The sequence below is a fragment of the Psammomys obesus genome, unplaced genomic scaffold, assembly GCF_907164565.1.
Source record: "Psammomys obesus unplaced genomic scaffold, mPsaObe1.curated_primary_1811, whole genome shotgun sequence".
In the NCBI taxonomy this organism is placed as follows: Eukaryota; Metazoa; Chordata; class Mammalia; order Rodentia; family Muridae; genus Psammomys; species Psammomys obesus.
Window position 1 is genome coordinate 6,138,608 of NW_026588752.1, and position 18,561 is coordinate 6,157,168.

General features: G+C 42.8%; 1 protein-coding gene across 8 annotated transcripts in view; it reads right to left on the reverse strand.

Annotated features, from left to right (window-relative positions):
- LOC129674689 (ATP-binding cassette sub-family A member 17-like) overlaps positions 1 to 18,561 on the reverse strand; it is a 75,456-nt gene that overhangs the window by 8,490 nt on the left and 48,405 nt on the right. For all 8 annotated transcript variants that reach the window (XM_055604831.1, XM_055604829.1, XM_055604830.1 and 5 more), the window contains 8 exons: positions 16,669 to 16,975; positions 14,041 to 14,314; positions 13,681 to 13,885; positions 12,495 to 12,714; positions 10,368 to 10,526; positions 5,639 to 5,817; positions 4,269 to 4,391; positions 2,795 to 2,989 (listed from right to left, as the gene is read on the reverse strand). In XM_055604831.1, coding sequence (XP_055460806.1) covers positions 2,795 to 2,989; positions 4,269 to 4,391; positions 5,639 to 5,817; positions 10,368 to 10,526; positions 12,495 to 12,714; positions 13,681 to 13,885; positions 14,041 to 14,314; positions 16,669 to 16,975 — 1,662 coding nt within the window. The remainder of the gene's footprint in view (positions 1 to 2,794; positions 2,990 to 4,268; positions 4,392 to 5,638; positions 5,818 to 10,367; positions 10,527 to 12,494; positions 12,715 to 13,680; positions 13,886 to 14,040; positions 14,315 to 16,668; positions 16,976 to 18,561) is intronic.

The window sequence follows — 18,561 nt, forward strand, 5'->3', positions numbered from 1 at the left end:
ACTTTCTGTCACTGTGATAGAATACTAAGACCAAAAATGACTCATGGAAGAAAGAGTTTATTTCATCTTATGATTCCAGAGGAAATGTTCTTAATGGTGAGGAAGGAATGGCATCAGACAGATAGAGCAGGATGCAGAGCAATCACATCAACCACAGACACAAGCAGAGAGTGAACTGGAAGTGAGGAAGGCTATAAACTCTCAAAGCCTGCTCCCAAGATGCATTTCTTCCAGGAAGAATGTATTTCCTAAAGGTTATATAGATTTCTCAGACAGTGCCACTAATTAGGGACTAAGCTTTCAAATACTTGAGCCTACTGGGAGATTTCTCATTCAGCCTACTGGAGATTTCTCTGCCTATAAAAATAGGCAGAATGTCTGATAAAGATTTTAAAAGTTTTCAGATAAAAATGATTTGTGGGCACAGAAAAAATTTCAACAAAATCATAAAAGAAAATTTCCCAAGTCTAATTAAAGAAATACCTATCAAACTGCAGGAGGACTACAGAAACACCAAACAGGGCCAGAAAAGAATCTCTGGCCAGGGGCTGGTGGCACACACCTTTAATCCCAGCACTCAGGAGGCTGAGGCATCTTTGAGTTTGAGACCAGCCTGGTCTACAGGGTAAGCTCCATCATAGCCAGGGCTACACAGAGAAACCCTGTCAAAAAAAAAAAAAAGCCACTAAAACTTTGTACCAAAACAAGTCAGAAGAGGTAATAAAGAAACAGCATTAAATCTAAAACTACAGGTAGACCCTAATGCAGTGATGGTGGATGATTTCAGTACTGCACATACACCCACAGACAGGTCATACGGATAAACTAAGTAGAGAAACTCTGGAGTCAGATAATATCATAACTAAAAAGAACCAAACACATTTACCTTCTCAGAAGCCCATAAACTCTCTCCAAAACTGACCACATAATAGGACACAAAGAGACTCAGTAAATATGAGAATATTGAAATGACAGCTTGCATTTTATTTGGCTACAAAGGAATGAACACCAACAACAATAGAAATGGCAAGAAACACACAGTTATGGAAACTAAACAACACATACAAATGAAAATGTGTCAAGGAGGAAATCAAGAAGGAAACTAAAAACTTCCTAGAATAGAATGAAAGTGAAGACACAGCAGACCCTAGTCTACCGAACACAGTGAAGGCAGTGCAGAGAGGAACATTTGCAATATTCAGTGCTTACATCAGGAACTAAGTGCTCTCACATTGGCAATTTAATGCCACGTTCAAAAGGCAAGCACAAACAACACCCAGCTAGAGTAAGATTGGAACAAATAACCAAACTCGGGGCCGAAACAGAAATGAAAAAAAATTTACAAAGACACAATGAAACGAAGAATTGGTTCTTGAAGATGCAATGTGTCACCCCTCTATGATGGGCTATTTCCTACACTGGTGTTGTTCTCTGGCCTCTTGCTTCTGCAACCTAAACATTGTTCCTGTTTGGGCAAACCACCTTTTATTGATGGGTTACCTAGATTTTCTTTTTCATGTTTGGTTTACAGAAGTTTTACTGTAACAGTGTTCCTTAGAGATAATTTCTTTTTTATTCATCCCTGTTTAGGGTTAGCAGGGATTCATTTATTTATAATCTTTTTATAGTCTTTTACAATGTTAGATAAACTTTAGCTATGAGCTTCAAATATTATTTTGTATTCCTTCCTTTTAGGCTTCAACCACAAACATATTAAGCATTTTTCACTGCCAGGTGTGCTGGCATATATTTTTAAATCCCAGAACTAGGAGACAGAGGCAGAAGGACATCTGCAACTGCCTAAGTTCATGGTTGGTCAGGGCTATGTAGTGAGGCACTGTCTCAAAAACAAACAAACAAACAAGTAACCAACCAAACCAAACAAAAATCTTCTCACTGTACACTTTCATATACAATGTATGTATAGACATATAAAAGAGATCATGGGGATTGGCCTGCACAATTGTGGAAGCTGAGTTCTACAACTTGACACACGGGGCTAGAACTGGTGTGGATATGCGGCTACTTGGGAAGCATCAGCGAGTGGACGGTGCTGGGGACCTAGCAGGGACAGACTATGAGGACAGTGGGATGTGTGCACAGCGCTTAGGAACACTGCAACTACCGGGAACAGATAAAGATCTCCCCAAGGAGCCAGGTATGCTGGCACGTGCCTATAATCCCAATGCTTGGGATCACAAAGGTCAGCCTGGGCTACATCATGAGACCCTGTCTCGAAACAAAACAAAAGATTACTAAACAAGTATGAGGAAGAATTGTTAGTGATAGAGAGAGGGAAGCTATAGGATAAGCAAAAGAAGGCTTAGGCTTGAAGTTGGAAAAGGCCAGCACTACCAAGTTCTACAGAGAAATAAGGAAGATACAGACTATCATAGAAATGGGTTCAAGAGAACAGATCTGAGGGGTTTTTGGTGGGAGTCTCCACGGACCATGGCTGCCAACTGGACTACTTGGATGGTACCTTGAATGGCAGGCGGATGTGTATTCCTCTCATGGCTAAGGAAGGACGGAAGGAGGAGGAGTAATGACAAAGGGGGTGGGTGGAGACACCGTGGGGCTCACTGTGTTTCTGGTTCCTGTAGGCACTTGACAGACAGTGGTGTGTGAGAAGCTAGGCCTCTGACCGGCTGTGCAGAGAAGCATCTGTAATGCATATTTAGATTTGGGGACTGCAAATGAAATGGACACCTGGGCTTTTTAGAGACCAAGTTCCAAGCTTCGTGCCCCTGAATCCTGTTATCAGTCCCCAAGCTCTGTTCCAGGCTACACCCACCTTGGCCAGGTGAGACTTGTTGTTGAAACCCTTGATAAAGACATCCCCTGCAGTGATCGGCTGCTCCCCTACCAGCATGCTGAAAATGGAAGTCTTCCCAGCTCCGTTGAGGCCGAGAATGCCAAAGCATTCTTTCTCTTTGACCATGAAGGACACATTGTTCACAGCCAGCTGGGGCACCTTCTCATTATATACCTGAGAGACACAGGACAGAAATGCAGACAGGAGGAAGGCAGTCAGCAGCCGCTGCACACCTGACCCAGCAGCCTCTCATCACCCAGACCACCTCCTCCTTCCTTCCAGTGACTGCTCCACAAGGCCTCTGAGTTTCCTTCCTACGTCCCCTGCCCACGGTGAACTTACTTCTTGGAGTAAAGAAGTTTCTCTTTGTCCCTGAGCACATAAAACTCTCCGATGTTGTTTGTTTCCCTTAACCACCAGAAACTGAAGGGAAACATGACAGACAAACTTGGGGGGAGAGGGGGATTCTACAAAATACATGAGTGTTTGAAAAATCTTTCAGAATTCTTCCTAAGAATCTCAGAGAAACTTGGGAGGCTCCACTTAGCTTCCAGAGCCCCTATCTCACTTGGAATCTCCACAGATGCTGTTGGATACAGGAGAGGTCAAGCCAATTATGTCCTGCCATTTTTTTCTCGGGTTTTTTAGCAAGCATGGTTCTCATTCCCTCCTATCTCAGGCTCTCTTCTCCAGGTGATTACAGAAGAGGCTGGAGAGCTATAATAGTCTCTGTCTCTGGGTGTAAAAAGGAACTCAGGTGAGCTTCATTCTCAAGCAGAAAAACCTCACTAAGTCTGTCTTCCTGGAAGCCCATCTGCCACTGTACACAGGCCACAAGTCCATCAGAAGGCAGACTCTGTGTAAATAATGTCCACAAGAAAAGTAGTCTTGGCTTTTTAAAGCCAATGATAAGAGCCAAGCAGCATGTGGGGGTGTGAAAAGGATTGGCCCCCATAGACTCATATGTTTGAATGCTTGGCCATAAGGAGTGCTACTATTAGAGGTATGGCCTTGTTGGAATAGGTGAGGCCTTGTTGGAGTTAGCGTGTCACTGTGGGGCTGGGCTTTGTGGTCTCCGACGCTCAAGTTACACCCATTGTGGCACACAGTCTCCTGCTGCTGCCTGTGGATCAAGATGCAGAACTCTCAGCTTCTTCTTCAGCACCACATCTCTCTGCACAATGCCATGTTTCCTGCCATGATGATAATGGACTGAACCTCTGAAACTGTAAGCCAGGCCCAATTAAATGTTTTTCTTCATAAGAGTTGCTGTGGTCATGGTGTCTCTTCACAGCAATAGAAACCCTAAGACACATGGCATATACTGGCAACTAGAGTGTTCAGGAGGCAGAGGTAGGAGGATCATGAAATCAAGGTCTATGCCAGCCACATAGTAGGGCCCTGTCTCAAATCAAACAAACAGATAAAAGAGCAAAGTAGCGTCTAACTTTACCTTTGACACGCCTTTGACAATGAGTGACGTTTTCTTTAGTAATGAATCCAAATAAAACTTGATGGTTTCTTCCTCATCTAATACATCGTCATCTTCATGCTCTGTTGTATCGAGGATTATTTCCTACATTACCAAGGGTAGAAATGCCAACTGTTTTTGAAGGTAGAAGGTAGAGCCTGAGCAGAGTCAGAAGGAATGGGGCCTCTGGTACGCACTGAAGGTACTACAATTGGGCACAGTGCCCAAGTACACAGTACCACTGCAATCTCAGGAGCAGTCTAAGTATCTAAACCCGACCAGGCAGGCAGGCAAATCACAAAGCATCACTTTTGAAGAAAACAAATTTACAGGCCAGGAATATCAAAATGTAACAAAAGCCTATCTCCTCCAGTTTTCTCTTGAGACCTTGGCCTCCATGAGCTAACAGGACAGACCTTCTCTAGTCTGCTCATGGTTGACTGCAGAGGTGTTTCATAAGGTGAATTTTGTTCTAGCAAGCCAGGGTCTTGTTCCTTCTCAGCTGAGGAGCTGGCCCTTACACCTCACCAGGTGACCAGTATGTGGACCAGGGTCTCAGGGGCTGAGTCAGAGTCTCCTCCTCTGGGGTCCCTAAAAATGGGATGTCACCTCTCTGCCTTGAGATTATAAACAGATGGCTGAATGGCCTCTGTTTTGGAAAATCAAAGTAGCTAAAGAACACAGGAAGGTAGCTTAGAGCCAGGCTTTGACAGGTTATGTGACTTAGCCTGTAACTGGCATTTGATACGTTATAGGTTCTTCTTTCTTCCACCCTTTTCCACCACTTTTCTTCCACCCTTTCAGCCCCTAATATGAGATAATCAAGAAAAAAAAAAGACAGAAAAAAAAGGAAAGCTATCCCTGAATAAAGCCAGAGGTTGGAAAGGGGGAAGATGTTATCGTTAGACTACTTCCTGTTGATTAGGGGTGCGGAGTTCCCTGGGGCAAGTTTGATGTTCACCTCCAGGATGTCTAATTTCTTCTTGTTGTTTCTTTGTGAATGGTTACTTAACAAACCTTGACCAACAACACCCCCCATACCTCTCAGGGCTCTCATAGTTATATACCCTCTGATAAGTCCCCAGAATTCCAAACATCAAAATCATGCCTCTGCTAGAGCATGAGGCAAATCATACCCAGCTCTGTGAAGCAGTCCCGTATGTATACCCGCAACTGGGATTAAAACAAAAAAACATATTCTTATAATATTTCTGTGAAGTTTGTTTTTGTTTTTTCTTGTTGTTGTTGTTTTTTTTTTTATTTTCATGACAAGGTTTCTCTGTGTAACCTTGGCTTATTTCTGTTTTTTAAATAAACCAAAATTCTCACTACATTAACCCCAATTTACTCACTGTTTTTTTCTTCCCAGGGAAGCCAGAAAGCCTGGATTTCAGGACGCCAAATGCATTGGCTTCAATGAGGAAAAGCAGGGTGATGTACACAGGTCCCAAGATGGCCAGGGTTGTCAGGTACTTCCCTATGCCGAGAGATTCCCAGGCATAGGTGTTCTTTTGCACTACATATCCTTCTGCTAATATGAAATAAACAGATGTTAGCACACCTTTTTTATTTTCAAAATTTTTTCTTTGGGGATTTTCAAAGGTATTACTCATCTATACATATGGCAAGTAAATTCCCATAAGTATCAAATATTACTAAAAGAAACATCATTGTTATCAGTGCTATGGCCACATCCTAGCAAATGGTAAGCAAGAGTACTTTTCCTTGCTTCAACTAATGCTGTATAAAAACACTGCAAGTAGCAGAGCATGGTGGGTCACACCTGCAATCACAGTACCTAGATGGGAGAACTGCCATAAACGTGAGCCCAGTCTGGACTGTGTAGCAGTTCAAGGACATCCTGTGACATATATGAGACTCTTGTCTTAAAAAACAACAAAACAAAAACACACAAACAAAAGAGCATCCAAAAACTTGACACTAAATGATGTCATAAGCCCTAGGAGAAAACCTACTACTACTCTTCTGCTAAATGAATGTAGCAATCAAATGACTCCTAATGACACATTGTTATGCACATAGATCAATGCATTGCTCAACCCTCATCAGAGAAGGTTCTTCTGCAGTAGGTGATAATTAGCATGGAGTCTCACTCTCTGCATGCTTGCAAAGAGAAACAGTCTCTGCAGAGACTATTACATAGCATAAAAGACTTTGGGGGGCTGGAGAGATGGCTCACTGGTTAAGAATGCTTGCTACTCTAGCAGAGGAACTGGGTTTGAATCCAGCACCCATCGAATGAGTTAGAATCATCAGTAACTCTAGTTTTAGGGAGTCTGATGTTCTCTTCTGACCTCTGAGGGCATGGGACACACATGAGCTATGCATATATACATGCATGCAAAATCCTCATATACTTGACAATAAATCTTAAGAATTAAAAAAAAAAAAAAAGGCTTTGGAATACTCAGCCTTAAATGAAATGTTTACATTACACATCTCCTCCATGCTCAGTGATCCATGCAAAAGAAGAGGCAAGAAGATCATAAGAGCTAGAGGTGGTGGATGATGTCAAGAAAACTGCATTTTCCAGACACAACAGGGAACAGGCTGTGACAGCACGAACAAGACCTGCACAAGCTCAAGCAGACAAAATCCCAACACAGAGGAGGAGAAGCAGACAGGAAGTTCCACCCCTAACCAGGAAGCTATTTGAGACTGATAACTTCTAGAAGAAAAATGAGTTTTCTTCAATGGAACAACACTGGGTATATCAACTACACATCTGGGCAGGCTCCATGCTCAGAAATAATCAGCCAACACAATCTGGACTCTATGCTTGTTTTTTGTTTGTTTGTTTTAAAGAGAAAGAACTTAAAGTTAGATAGGTGGGGAGAGAGGGAAAGATCTGGAAGGAGCTGGGGGAGGGGAAAGAATAAGATAAAAATATTTTATGAAATTCTCAAAAAATAAAAACATTATTTTTATATGTTAAAATTGGTGTCTTCATAAGATTTGATCTTAGCTTATAGATTCTTTCTTTATTTTTAAATTATTATTATTATTTATTACATTTTATTCACTTTGTATCCCAGCTGTGGTCCCCTCCCTTGTCTCCTCCCAATCCCACCCTCCCTTCTCTCTTCTCCCCCTATGCCCCTCCCCTAGTTCACTGATAGGGGAGGTCCTCCTCCCCTTCTATCTGACCCTAGCCTATCAGGTCTCATCAGGACTGGCTGTATTGTCTTCCTCTGTGGCCTGGCAAGGCTGCACCCCCCCCCCCCAGAGGGAGGTGATCAAAGAGCCTGTCACTGAGTTCATGCCAGAGACAGCTTCTGATTAGTAATTTCATATGAGTCATTATGGAAGGGAAATGGAAGTATATGAATTCTTTTTTTAATAATTTATAATTTTTGAAAAGCTCCATATATCTGTTACATGTCTCAGACAGCCTAATTTCCATCTGCTATTTACCAAGAGTTTTATATTACACAGTTTAATCTCCTTATGCTCTAAGATTATGCTTTGTGATTTGCCACAGGAAGCAAACAGGTCAAACAGATAACTAGGAAAAAAGTTCAGAGTGGAAATAATCTTACCACCCATTCAAAAATATTTCTTGGCTACAGACCATATATCATGTATTATATTAAATGCTAAGAAGATGGCGGTAAACAATCAAAATTATGTCCTGGATTTTTACTTAGTTCAATGTAAATATTCTCATTAGCATGTTTCTTTTTAGGTTTTAGAAAACATTTAAGTCCTTGTTATTTTTTTCCTGCACTGACCAAATATTATTATTATTTTGTGTCCAATTATGATACCCAAACCATTACTGTTTCAATTTATAAGTTTGTGTTCTTCTTTTTGTTCCCCATATATTAATTAATAAAGTAGACATAAAATTTCCTTTAAAAAAAACCATTATTTTCAAAAAACAACAAGGGACCTGGAGAGATGGCTCAGTGGATAAGAGCACTGGTCACTCCTGCATAGGACCCTGGTTCAATTTTCAGAACCCACACGGCAGTTCACAACTGTCTGTGACTCCAGTTTCAGGGGATCACACAGACATACATGCAGGCAAAACACCCACACACATAACATGAAAATACACAGGAACACCATAAAAGATTGAGTGTATAAATACATATAATGTTTGTCAATTAAAAATACGAGAGCTTGAAAAAGTAGCTCAGTGGTAAAGTATGCTTAGCATGTTGTGGCAAAAAAAACCCAAAAAAACATTAATAACAAGACAAGATTTTTTTCTTGTTTATATGACATTTATCTAAAACCCAAAATACTTATATGTTTGATTGTCCTTTCAATCATCAGTCCGCCTGAAGCTGAACTGACCACTCATGTAGAAACACCTCAGGAGGAGACTGGGGGTCAACTCAGTGGGAAAACACTTGGTCAGCATTCAGGAGACCCTGAGGTTCCATCCAGCACTGCAGAATCACGCCAAACAAAGCCCACTGGCAAGGGCTCTGTTCTCTTTTTCATCTGATCCGTCTTAAATTTTTGTAAGGATGTGTATTTTAAAATTATACAATAGATATATGCTCATTTGGGAAAAATAAAAGGGAATGACATAAGCAGTGAGAGTACTTTTCCATTTCCTTAAACATTGTAATGATTGCATAGTGTTGTACATAATTCTTTCATACTTTTAATTTTGATTACGTAGTATAGGTGCTCCAACTCAGGGCATCATGCATTTTAGTCAAATTACTACTGAGCTAGGCCATCTCTCCAGCCCTTAGTTTTTTTTGTTGTTGTTGTTTGTTTTTCAAGACAGGGTTTCTCTGTGTAGCCTTGGCTGTCCTGGATTTACTTTGTAGACCAGGCTGGCCTTGAACTCACAGCAATCCACTTGCCTCTGCCTCCCTGAGTGCCGCTATCAAAGGTGTATACCACCATGCCTAGCTTAGCCCTTAATTTTTAATATCACACTTATTTATTTATTTGTTTTTTATGTGTGTAAACCCAAAGGGTGGGCACATTTGGAGATTAGACAATTTGTGAAAATTCATCCTCTTCTTCTACCAAGTGAGTCCAAGGGTTCAAACTTAGGTCATCAGGCTTGGCAACAAACACCTTTATCCACTGAATCATATCATTGGCCCAGACACTATCTTTTAAAATGAAAATGGAATAAAATTATGTATTAACTTCTCCAATGTACTTTTTTCATTTAATAATATATAACAGACAGTGACCACATGAAATATACAGATGAAATAACATTTTGATAATTGTGTCATTTTCTACTGTACAGGTGTTCAACAGTTTGTTAACTAGTCTCCTGTTGGTCTGTGTGTTACTGTCTTCCTGGGTCCCTTATAAATGGTACAGTATAGTTATCTCTCTGTATTCATAGGTTCTGCAACGTTGAACCTATTGTTGGCTTCAAACAATGTGAAAATTTTTCAGAAAATAAAAACTGTATCTGTACTAAATAGCTATAGTTTTATCTGTCATTTTAAAATATAGTGTAACTAGTATTTACATAGCATTTACACTGTATTATGTGTTTTAAGAAATCTAGAGATAATTTAAAGTATGAGTTAGCAGACTAGGGCATAGCTCTGTGGTAGAACACTTGTCTAATATGCTCAAGGCTCTGTATTAGATCCTAAGCGACACACACACACACACACACACACAAAGACAGACAGAGACAGAGAATGTGCTAATATGCACAGCTTATATGAAAATACCATGTCACTTCATATAAAAGGGTTGCAATGAATTACATTTTGACAGGGTAGCACAGACCTGTAACTAGGTAAATCTTTGCAAGTTCAAGGCTAGCCTGGTATAAAAAGTAAATTCCTGAACAGTCAGGGATACAAAGTGAGATCTTTGTCTCAAAAAGACCAAATTAAACCAGGTGGTGGTACATGCCTTTAATCCAGCAGTTGGGAGGCAGAGGCAGAAGAATCTCTGAGTTCTAGGCTAGCCTGGCCTACAGATCGAGTTCCAAGACAGCCAAGGTACACAGAGAAATCATGTCTCAAAAACATAGGGAAAACAAAGAAAGGCCAAATAATATTACGTAAATCATATCAGGATAAAATATTATCAGCAAATTTTATTTACAGAACTTACAAACATCATTGCAGTCAATATCATCCAAGCTCTTAGCAGTGCAAAACTTTCTAAGTTCAAAGTTGTAGTACAAGTTGGAAAAAGCCATTCCCAGGCAATGTCCGGGAAGTATTAGGAATATATGATCCAAGAGGTCTGAGATTTTTGCATAGCCAAGCTCTGCGAAGAGAACAGAAAGCACCAAATTTACTTGCATGAGGGAAAGTGCACACTTCAACATCTCACCTGACTCACTTCTATAGTCTGGACCATCCCAGTCTCAGGTCTCCAGACCAGCACCATGGTTTCCTGACTGCTTGTGCTGACTTCCCCTCTATTCATCCAACCTCTAGGATTTGAGTACTTTGGTTAGTTCCTGGAATCTGTCTCTCTACTTCAATTACCCTGTTCTTGCAGGTAAAACTAAAGAGCACACTGTGTCTGAGAACATCAGAGGGAGCAGGGCTGAGCGAACAGAGGTGAAAAGGTGGAGGAGTGTGGGTTGGAGGTTAGCTGAGCCAGAAAGAACAGGGCGTGGGAGCCAGTGTTGGAGTTACTGAGGTGTTTTGTTCCCCAATCCCCTCCCTCCCCATACTAGTCTTGAACCTAGGGCCTCACTCATGCTAATCAAGCATTCTACCACATCACCAGCTCTGGGAGTGTCATCTTGAAGTCAGACAAAGAGTATGCAATCCCTTCCTCCATAGTTTATAGAGACTTAAACTGTCAATAAGGGTCCCTTGGGTGAGAGGACAATTCCCCAAATAAAAGAAAAGGGAACTTGTAAATCAAATGTCAAGTGAAGCGTAAGGAGAAGGACTGGAGAGCTGGCTCGGTTGTTAAGAGCACTTGCTGCTTTTACAGGTGATCTCGAGTTAGTTCCCAGCACCTACATGGCAGCTCACAGCACTGTGACGCCAGTTCCAAGGGATCTGACATCCTTTCTGTCCTCTGTGGACACCAGGCATGTCAGTGATGTACATATAGTCATTCAGGCAAAGACACACATAAAATAATTTTTCTTGATGAAAAATTACGTATATGAATGTTTTGCCTGCATGTATGTCTGTATATCATGTGTATGCAGTGCCCCTGGAGGCTAGAAGAGGGCATTAGACCCCCTCAGACTGGAGGGGGTCTGACATCTGTGAGCCACCGTGTGGGTGCTGAAAATAAAACCTGGGTTCTCTTGAAGAGCAGCCAGAGTTCTTAGCTGCTGTCCCATCTCACCAAGCCCCCAAATAAAAAATTACTTTTAAACACAAAGGAAAAAGAGGAAGGGAAGTAAAGTCAATCTGAAGGAGTTGGGAGGCACAAATGAAGGCTCTGGATTGATGGTCAGCAATTAAGAACCTTGTGCTTTTACAGAGGACTGGAGTTTGGTTCCCATCAACAATGTCTGATAGCTCACAAACCACTTGTCACCACAGTTGCCGAGGACCTGATGCCTTCTTTCCGACATGTGACCCCACATATGTGCACACACACACACATACAGTAAGTTCTAATAAAAAGAGGAATGCAGAGGCAGCCTATCAGCCCTTCTGTCCAACCCTGACCAGAGACGGGAGCATAAACATGAAACTGTCAGTTTCAAGTGTGTGTGCTGTAAATTAATGACTCAATCTTAGTTTCTTTTACTTAAGAAGAATGCTTCCTCCAATCTGACTATTTACTTATTTTTTTAATTAAAGAACACTGCATTTTAGTGAAATTCTTAGACCACAGCTGGACAATGATTAGTAAGTACGTAAGTCCATGTAAATTAGTGCCCAGTTCACAAACATCTCTGCATTCCCCTTTGGTCAGCTCTTCCTAGCCCACACTCCCAACCCAGAGGCAAATCCTTTTTCTGATTCTGTTTCCAGGGTTCATTTTGTCTGTTCATGGACTTCACATAGGATACAGCAAACTTTTTTAGCTGAACATTGTTCCTTTTTCCAGCTGAGCAATAATCTACCGAGTGAGTGTGCTTGCACTGTTTGTCCATCCACGTATCTGGCACACTCCAGTTGGAAACCTTCAGCCCATAGCAGCTAGAACATTCCCTCTTGGGCCTTTGGCAGACACACATTTTTGTGGGTGTTAACTGCTGTGGCTGCTACAAGAGAGAAGAGTGCTTTATTCAAAACATAGGTGTGATCTCACCTTTATCACTTGTGACCGTGACAAGCACAAAGGGGCTGATGCTCAAGAAGGTGAGCATTACCACAAGCTTAACACATGCGCTACCGGGAGTCTTAAAAGAGAAGCTGACTATGTAGATGAGAGGGATGACAGCCCAGCCATAGAGCATCATTATGGAGATCACCGCCGGGACACTCTCAGGGTGTGCAAAAGCTTCCTCCTTATACCACAGGAACACCAACTTAAGAAAGGGAAAATTTTGAAAAAGTCAGTAAGAGGTCATCCTAAGTGCTAACAATACAGTGATTTCAGCGTTAATTATTGTATGTATTTGTCTGAGTGGAGGCACTGCTTGTGTGCCAGGGGTGTGTGTGGACAGAGGATAGCTCTTTGGAGTTGGTTCTTCCTGCCATCTTGTGCCCAGGGCATAAGGCCTGTGAGTGAGCACCATTACTCACTGAGCCGGCTCACTTCCCCATGGTCTCAGGGTTTAAAGCAAGGTGTAAACTACGCCTCACAAGCATTAACTAATGAGCAAACTCTGATTATCAGTAACAGTGCAATACAATAAAGGATGAAGAGATGCATATTAAACACACAGAGCAAGCTGGTCGCGGTGGCGCACGCCTTTAATCCCAGCACTCAGGGAGGCAGAGGCAAGCGGATCTCTGTGAGTTCGAGGCCAGCCTGGTCTGCAAAGTAAGTCCAGGACAGCCAGGGCTACACAGAGAAACCAAAAAAAAAATAGAAAGAAAAAAAAAGAAAGAAAGAAAGAAAGAAAGAAACCACTCCTCCCCAACACACAGGCAGAGAGAGAGAGAGAGAACAAAGCAGGAAATGACCAACTCTGCACAAAATACTCAGGGAACCCTGAGTATTCAATCACAACCAAATACTTCAACCCCTGTGCTCTGATTATCTACTTCTGAATAATATCCAAAACCAAAACCGTCTCTCATTGACTTGATGCAGCAGCTCTGTGGGTGCTACATAACCCCCCCAGAGCAAGGCACCCTGTGCCGGAAGATATCAAAGCTAAATGAACTTGCCCCTGGGGTTTGTGATGAGAGAGCTTTCCTATCCATCCACCATTCCAGTCAGGCCTGAGCTACCTACTAGTTAAACTTCCCAGCTGGTTCTGGTTCTGCAGACGGGGCTGTAAGGGGAGCTCATGGTCTGCAGGAAGCTACATCACACCGGTACTCACCACTAGCAGCAGAGTGGGAATGAGGAAAGAGATGAGATCCCATAGCAGAGCAGAGAGCCAGAAAGCAACCACACTGACTCCGCTTAAAAACTGGATGGTCTTAGACTTAATGCTCCTCTCGATGACTGCCAGGATGGAGAAAGAGCTTGTCAGGAAAGCTATCCCAAAGAGAAGGTTGATGACAAGGTAGTGGCCTTTGGGGCCCCTATAAAAGACAGAACACGGGGCAACTGTGAATAGCAGCCTTCTTCCAACACAATCACTTGAAATTAAAATGAGACAAAGAAAGAAATAGGTGGAAAAGCAAGAAGACCCACAGACATGTAAGCCTGGAGTTGGGAGGGGGGAAGTGTCACATACTGGTACAAGATACTCTCTGATTGCTCTTTGGCTGTCAGAGGCTGAGGATGGTTGGTTGTGGTGATGGAAGCATTGGCACCAGAAAGCAACTTGAAGAGAATATTGTCCACCAGGGTCAAAGCCAGGCCGGGGGAATGGTATGCCTGGTTGTTGAACAGTGCCTTCACTGTAGTGTGGTTCTTCCCCCCTTCAAATGAAGCTGCCATCACATAGCGCTTGTCAAAGTCTTCAGGAGCCTCTTTTGCCTTTTGTAGTAGGAAGCCCTCAACAGGTTCTAGAAAGGAAGGCAAAGGCACACTAGGCAGTGAGAATTGCTGAGCAAATATCACACCGGGTCCAATGGCACACAGTGCACTCATCATGGGCCTCCCTCATCTTCTGCTCCTTTGGGGTACCCATCACTAACTTACACATATCCAAGAGCTGGCTTCTTCCTGCCCTGGTCTCTATTGAGTTCCAGCTGATTTCCAAACCTCCATCTCTTAAGTCCTTTTGATTCCAGCTACTTCTTTCCTTCCTACCACATCAACCAGGTCTCGCCCCATTGTCTTCTGGGACCATGTGGTCCCAAACAAAACTGTTCACCTTCTATACAGTTGTTGGAGGACCCTGATGTTTGAGGTTTCTAGATAGCCTTTCTGAGCTCGGCGCGATGGTGGATTCCCTTTCTGCAGCAGGGCCTCTGACTCTCTGCTTGACCTTATCTGGGGAATGTCTTTAGGCACAGATGGCCTTTGGCATAGTTCTCTGCTAGCTCTCCCCTCCCTGCACCTATAGTATAATTAGGTATTGTGTTCCGGTTCATAAGATAGGTGTGTGCTTCCAAATGCAAATCAACTGTCACTAAATTTCCTAGCCTTAACCAATTATGTACACCTATCCTGTGACCCCCCCCCCCACTCCCCAAGCACCATGAAGTCTTTGTTTACCCCAAACAAAGCTGGGCTATCTTTCTGAAGTGGTTCCCAGAGGCTATAACGTTGTGTTCACAGCCTTCTGAGCCCTGTGGCGTGCCTCTGTTCCTCCTGTCCTCGTGGGCTGGTGGCCAACAGCCCTCCGGGGAAGAGGCGACCCACATACAGTCTCTGCATATGTGGTGTGAAAGGACACACCTAATAACAGCATACTCCTGCCTGCCAACTTGCAGTGACTCTGACCTCCGGGCAAAGCCACATGGATATATTCACTTTATGTTTTGTTTTAGTCATGTGTTTTTGAGACGGGGTCTTGCTATGTAGCCCAGGCTGTCCTGGAACTCACTGTATAGACCAGGCTGGCTTTAAACTCACAGAGACTGGCCTGTCTTTGCCTAATGAGTGCTGAGATTAAAAGCACATGCCATGATGCCTCGTTTAGAAGTCATTTTCTGTGTTATGGCTTGGATGCCATATATACAAAGTCAGTCCCCAGTATAATAGCACGGAAAGGTGCTGAGAACTTTGACGTGGATGACTTTGTGGGCAGGGATGCTTCATCCGTAAGGGTTATTGCGGCACTAGTGGGAGCAAGTCAATTCTCTTTGGAGGTGGTTTGTTATGGTAACCGAGTTATTATGACAGCGGATTTGGCTTCTTCTTTCATGAAATCCCTTCCTCCTGTCCAGCACGTTACAACATACAACATGAAGCTCTTCTCAGAAGCAAATAGAAGATACTTCATTCTTGAACTTCTCAACTCAGCCCATGTGCCAGAATAAACCTCTACTTTCTTTTTTGTTGCAGGGTAACAAAGTAAGAGGAAACTATTTTATTTAATCACTATCCAGACTCTTGGTCTCATGTTTTCGAATTCTCATTATACCTATGATCTTAGAGTCCCTTAGGCTTGCAGTTCCTTGTATTGTTTGGAATGCCTTTGATTATCTTTCCTTTATACCAGGCAATTCCTATTCAGGTGGCAGGGTCTTGCCATGGGCTTCCTCTGATCCTCCAAAGCTGAGATATGTCTATTACAATCTACCTGTATACAATCTACGTATACAATCTACTTATACTTTTAGAACCTTTAAAGCTGAAAAAAAAAAAAGACCTTTAGTCTTCTAAAAAAATTAACAATGACATTATAGACTGGACACCAACTATATAATATGTTCATGATAAATTGTTCCAAAGATACTACACAACAGGGTTCTCCCAATTTGATGTACGAAGAAACTGAAGCTTTATAAGCATAATATATTAAGCCAGCTTTCTGTCACTGTAACAAATACCTGAGATAATCAATTTATAAAGAAAAAAGGTTTGTTTTAGCTAATAGCTCAGTTGATGGTCAGTCAGCCCTGTTGCATTGGGCCTGTGGTGGAGTGTCATGAAAGGGGGATGGGGAAGTACGAACTAGACTCCTTGTGGACAGGATATGGGAAAGGAAGAGGAAGGTTCTGGGGTCTAACCATCCCCTTCAAGGGTGTGCCGCAGTGACATGGGGACACCATAACCTCTAGGGAGACACATATGGCCTCATCTCTAGAAGCCATCTACTTCCTGTCATCTAGAGTCTAAATGGCACTTTTCTGAGGCTTCCAGTTGTTCAGTCTGACTTAGAGGGCATGATGTGGTCCAGAAAGACACAGCTTCCCTGCAAAGAAAGACAGGCCCACTTCCAGCTCAGCCCCCTTATCCTGGCACTTACCTTGAATATTCAAAGGAATCTGTCCTGCAGCCAGAAGCATCTCTGCAAATTTATCTGTGAGTGAAGGATCTAAGTGGGAATTCGCAGAAACAAAATATGGAACAATAGTCTGCCCGTATGTTTTTAAAGTTAGCTCCAACGGTATGTTTTCCACTCTCTTTAATTTGTAGTTGAAAAAAGTGAGGCTTAACATGATGATCACCAGAGGCAACACAATCTGTACAAGTAACACCAGTATCCAGTTGCGCCAAGAGAACATGGCCTTTTTCAGGAGCATGGCGTAGAATTGTTGGCAGAGAAGACAGAACTACAGTTAAGGAAGAAGAAGGTAGGTGTGGCATCAACATAGTGGCAGAGAAGACAGAACTACAGTTAAGGAAGAAGAAGGTAGGCGTGGCTTCAACATAGTGGCAAAGCCAGAAGCACTAACATGGCCCCTGCTCTTGCCTGCTCACAGTCCTCCACTTTACACCCCACTTCTCAACGGTGTCCAGAATTTGCTTCAGGTTAAGAAGCCTTGTGATGTCATCGTGCTAACCAGCAGGAGGAGGAAGTGTTCATTGGAACACTTCTGGAGTGTAGAACCAAAGGAACTTCAGACACCAAATATAAACGATAACATTTTTTTCTGCCTTCAAGACTTGTAAGAATTTAAATTTGATAAGAGTATAGAAGAAATGGCACCACTGGTGGATTTTTCATTTGTTCCAACTTTAAAAAAAAAAATTCTTGGGTGGCTGCAGAGATGGCTCATTAGTTAATAGCACTGTCTGCTCTTCCAGAGGAACCAAGTTCAGTTCCCAGCACCCACATGGTGGCTCACAAGCATCTAACTCCAGTTCCAGAGGATCCGACGCCTTCTGACTTCCATGTACCCTGGGTACACATTCGGCGCACAGACACACATGCCAACACTTATACACATAAAAAGTAAATAAATCTTTTAAAAATTCTCGCAGGTGACACACAACTTTAATTCCAGAAGTCAGGTGGCCGAGGCAGAAGAATCTCTGAGAGTTTGAGGCCAGACTGGTTTGCACAGTGAGTTCCAGGCCAGCCAAGGCCTCCATAGTGAAACTTATCTCAAAAAAAACAAAAATTCTCTAGATGAACATAACTTAATTTCAAAGTAACCTTTAACTCACATGTTCCACTTCTGCTCAGATAATTTTTATAAATAGGGGGAACCATAAGCATGTCCTGAAGGACATGATAGTCAAAATCACAATATACAGTTATCTGCCCAGGGGCGCAAGGAGCTCACCCTGGGCTTGGAGTGGAAAGTCGCCTGGTCAGTGCTGCAAGGCTCACGTGGCTTCTCTGGGAGGCAGCATGACTGAGGATCTGTGAAAGACCTACGTTCCAGTACTTAAATACACAGCCCTTTGCCTAGGAGCCCTTGTGGAAGGAGGCCTCGAGGTCAGGTTTAAATCTGGCATTCCTGGTCACAAATACCAACAAGCCAGTGGAGGTCTCTACCAAGTGTTATTTGAGTTTTCTACCCTTGGTGTGATGGACACGTACCGTCATCATTTCCCAAGATCTGTTCTAACCCATCAGAAGGCAGACATAGAAGTGCTTTATATGAAGCTCACAGGAGCCAGGCAGTAGTGGTGCACGCCTTTAATCCCCACACTCGAGAGACAGAGTCAGGTAGACCTCTGTGAGTTCAAGACCAGCCTGGTCTACAGAATTCCAGGACAGCCAGGGCTCCAGAGAGAAACCCTCTCACGGGAGGTGCCTTCCCCTGACCACACCATGCACACCATGACCACATGGTACCAGACAATGCCTTGCTAAGGATTTTCAGAGATAGACGGCTGATCCAAAAAACCCCCGGACATGTCCTAGCTTTATGGATGAGAACTTCCCCTTTACCAAGTGGCTCAAGAT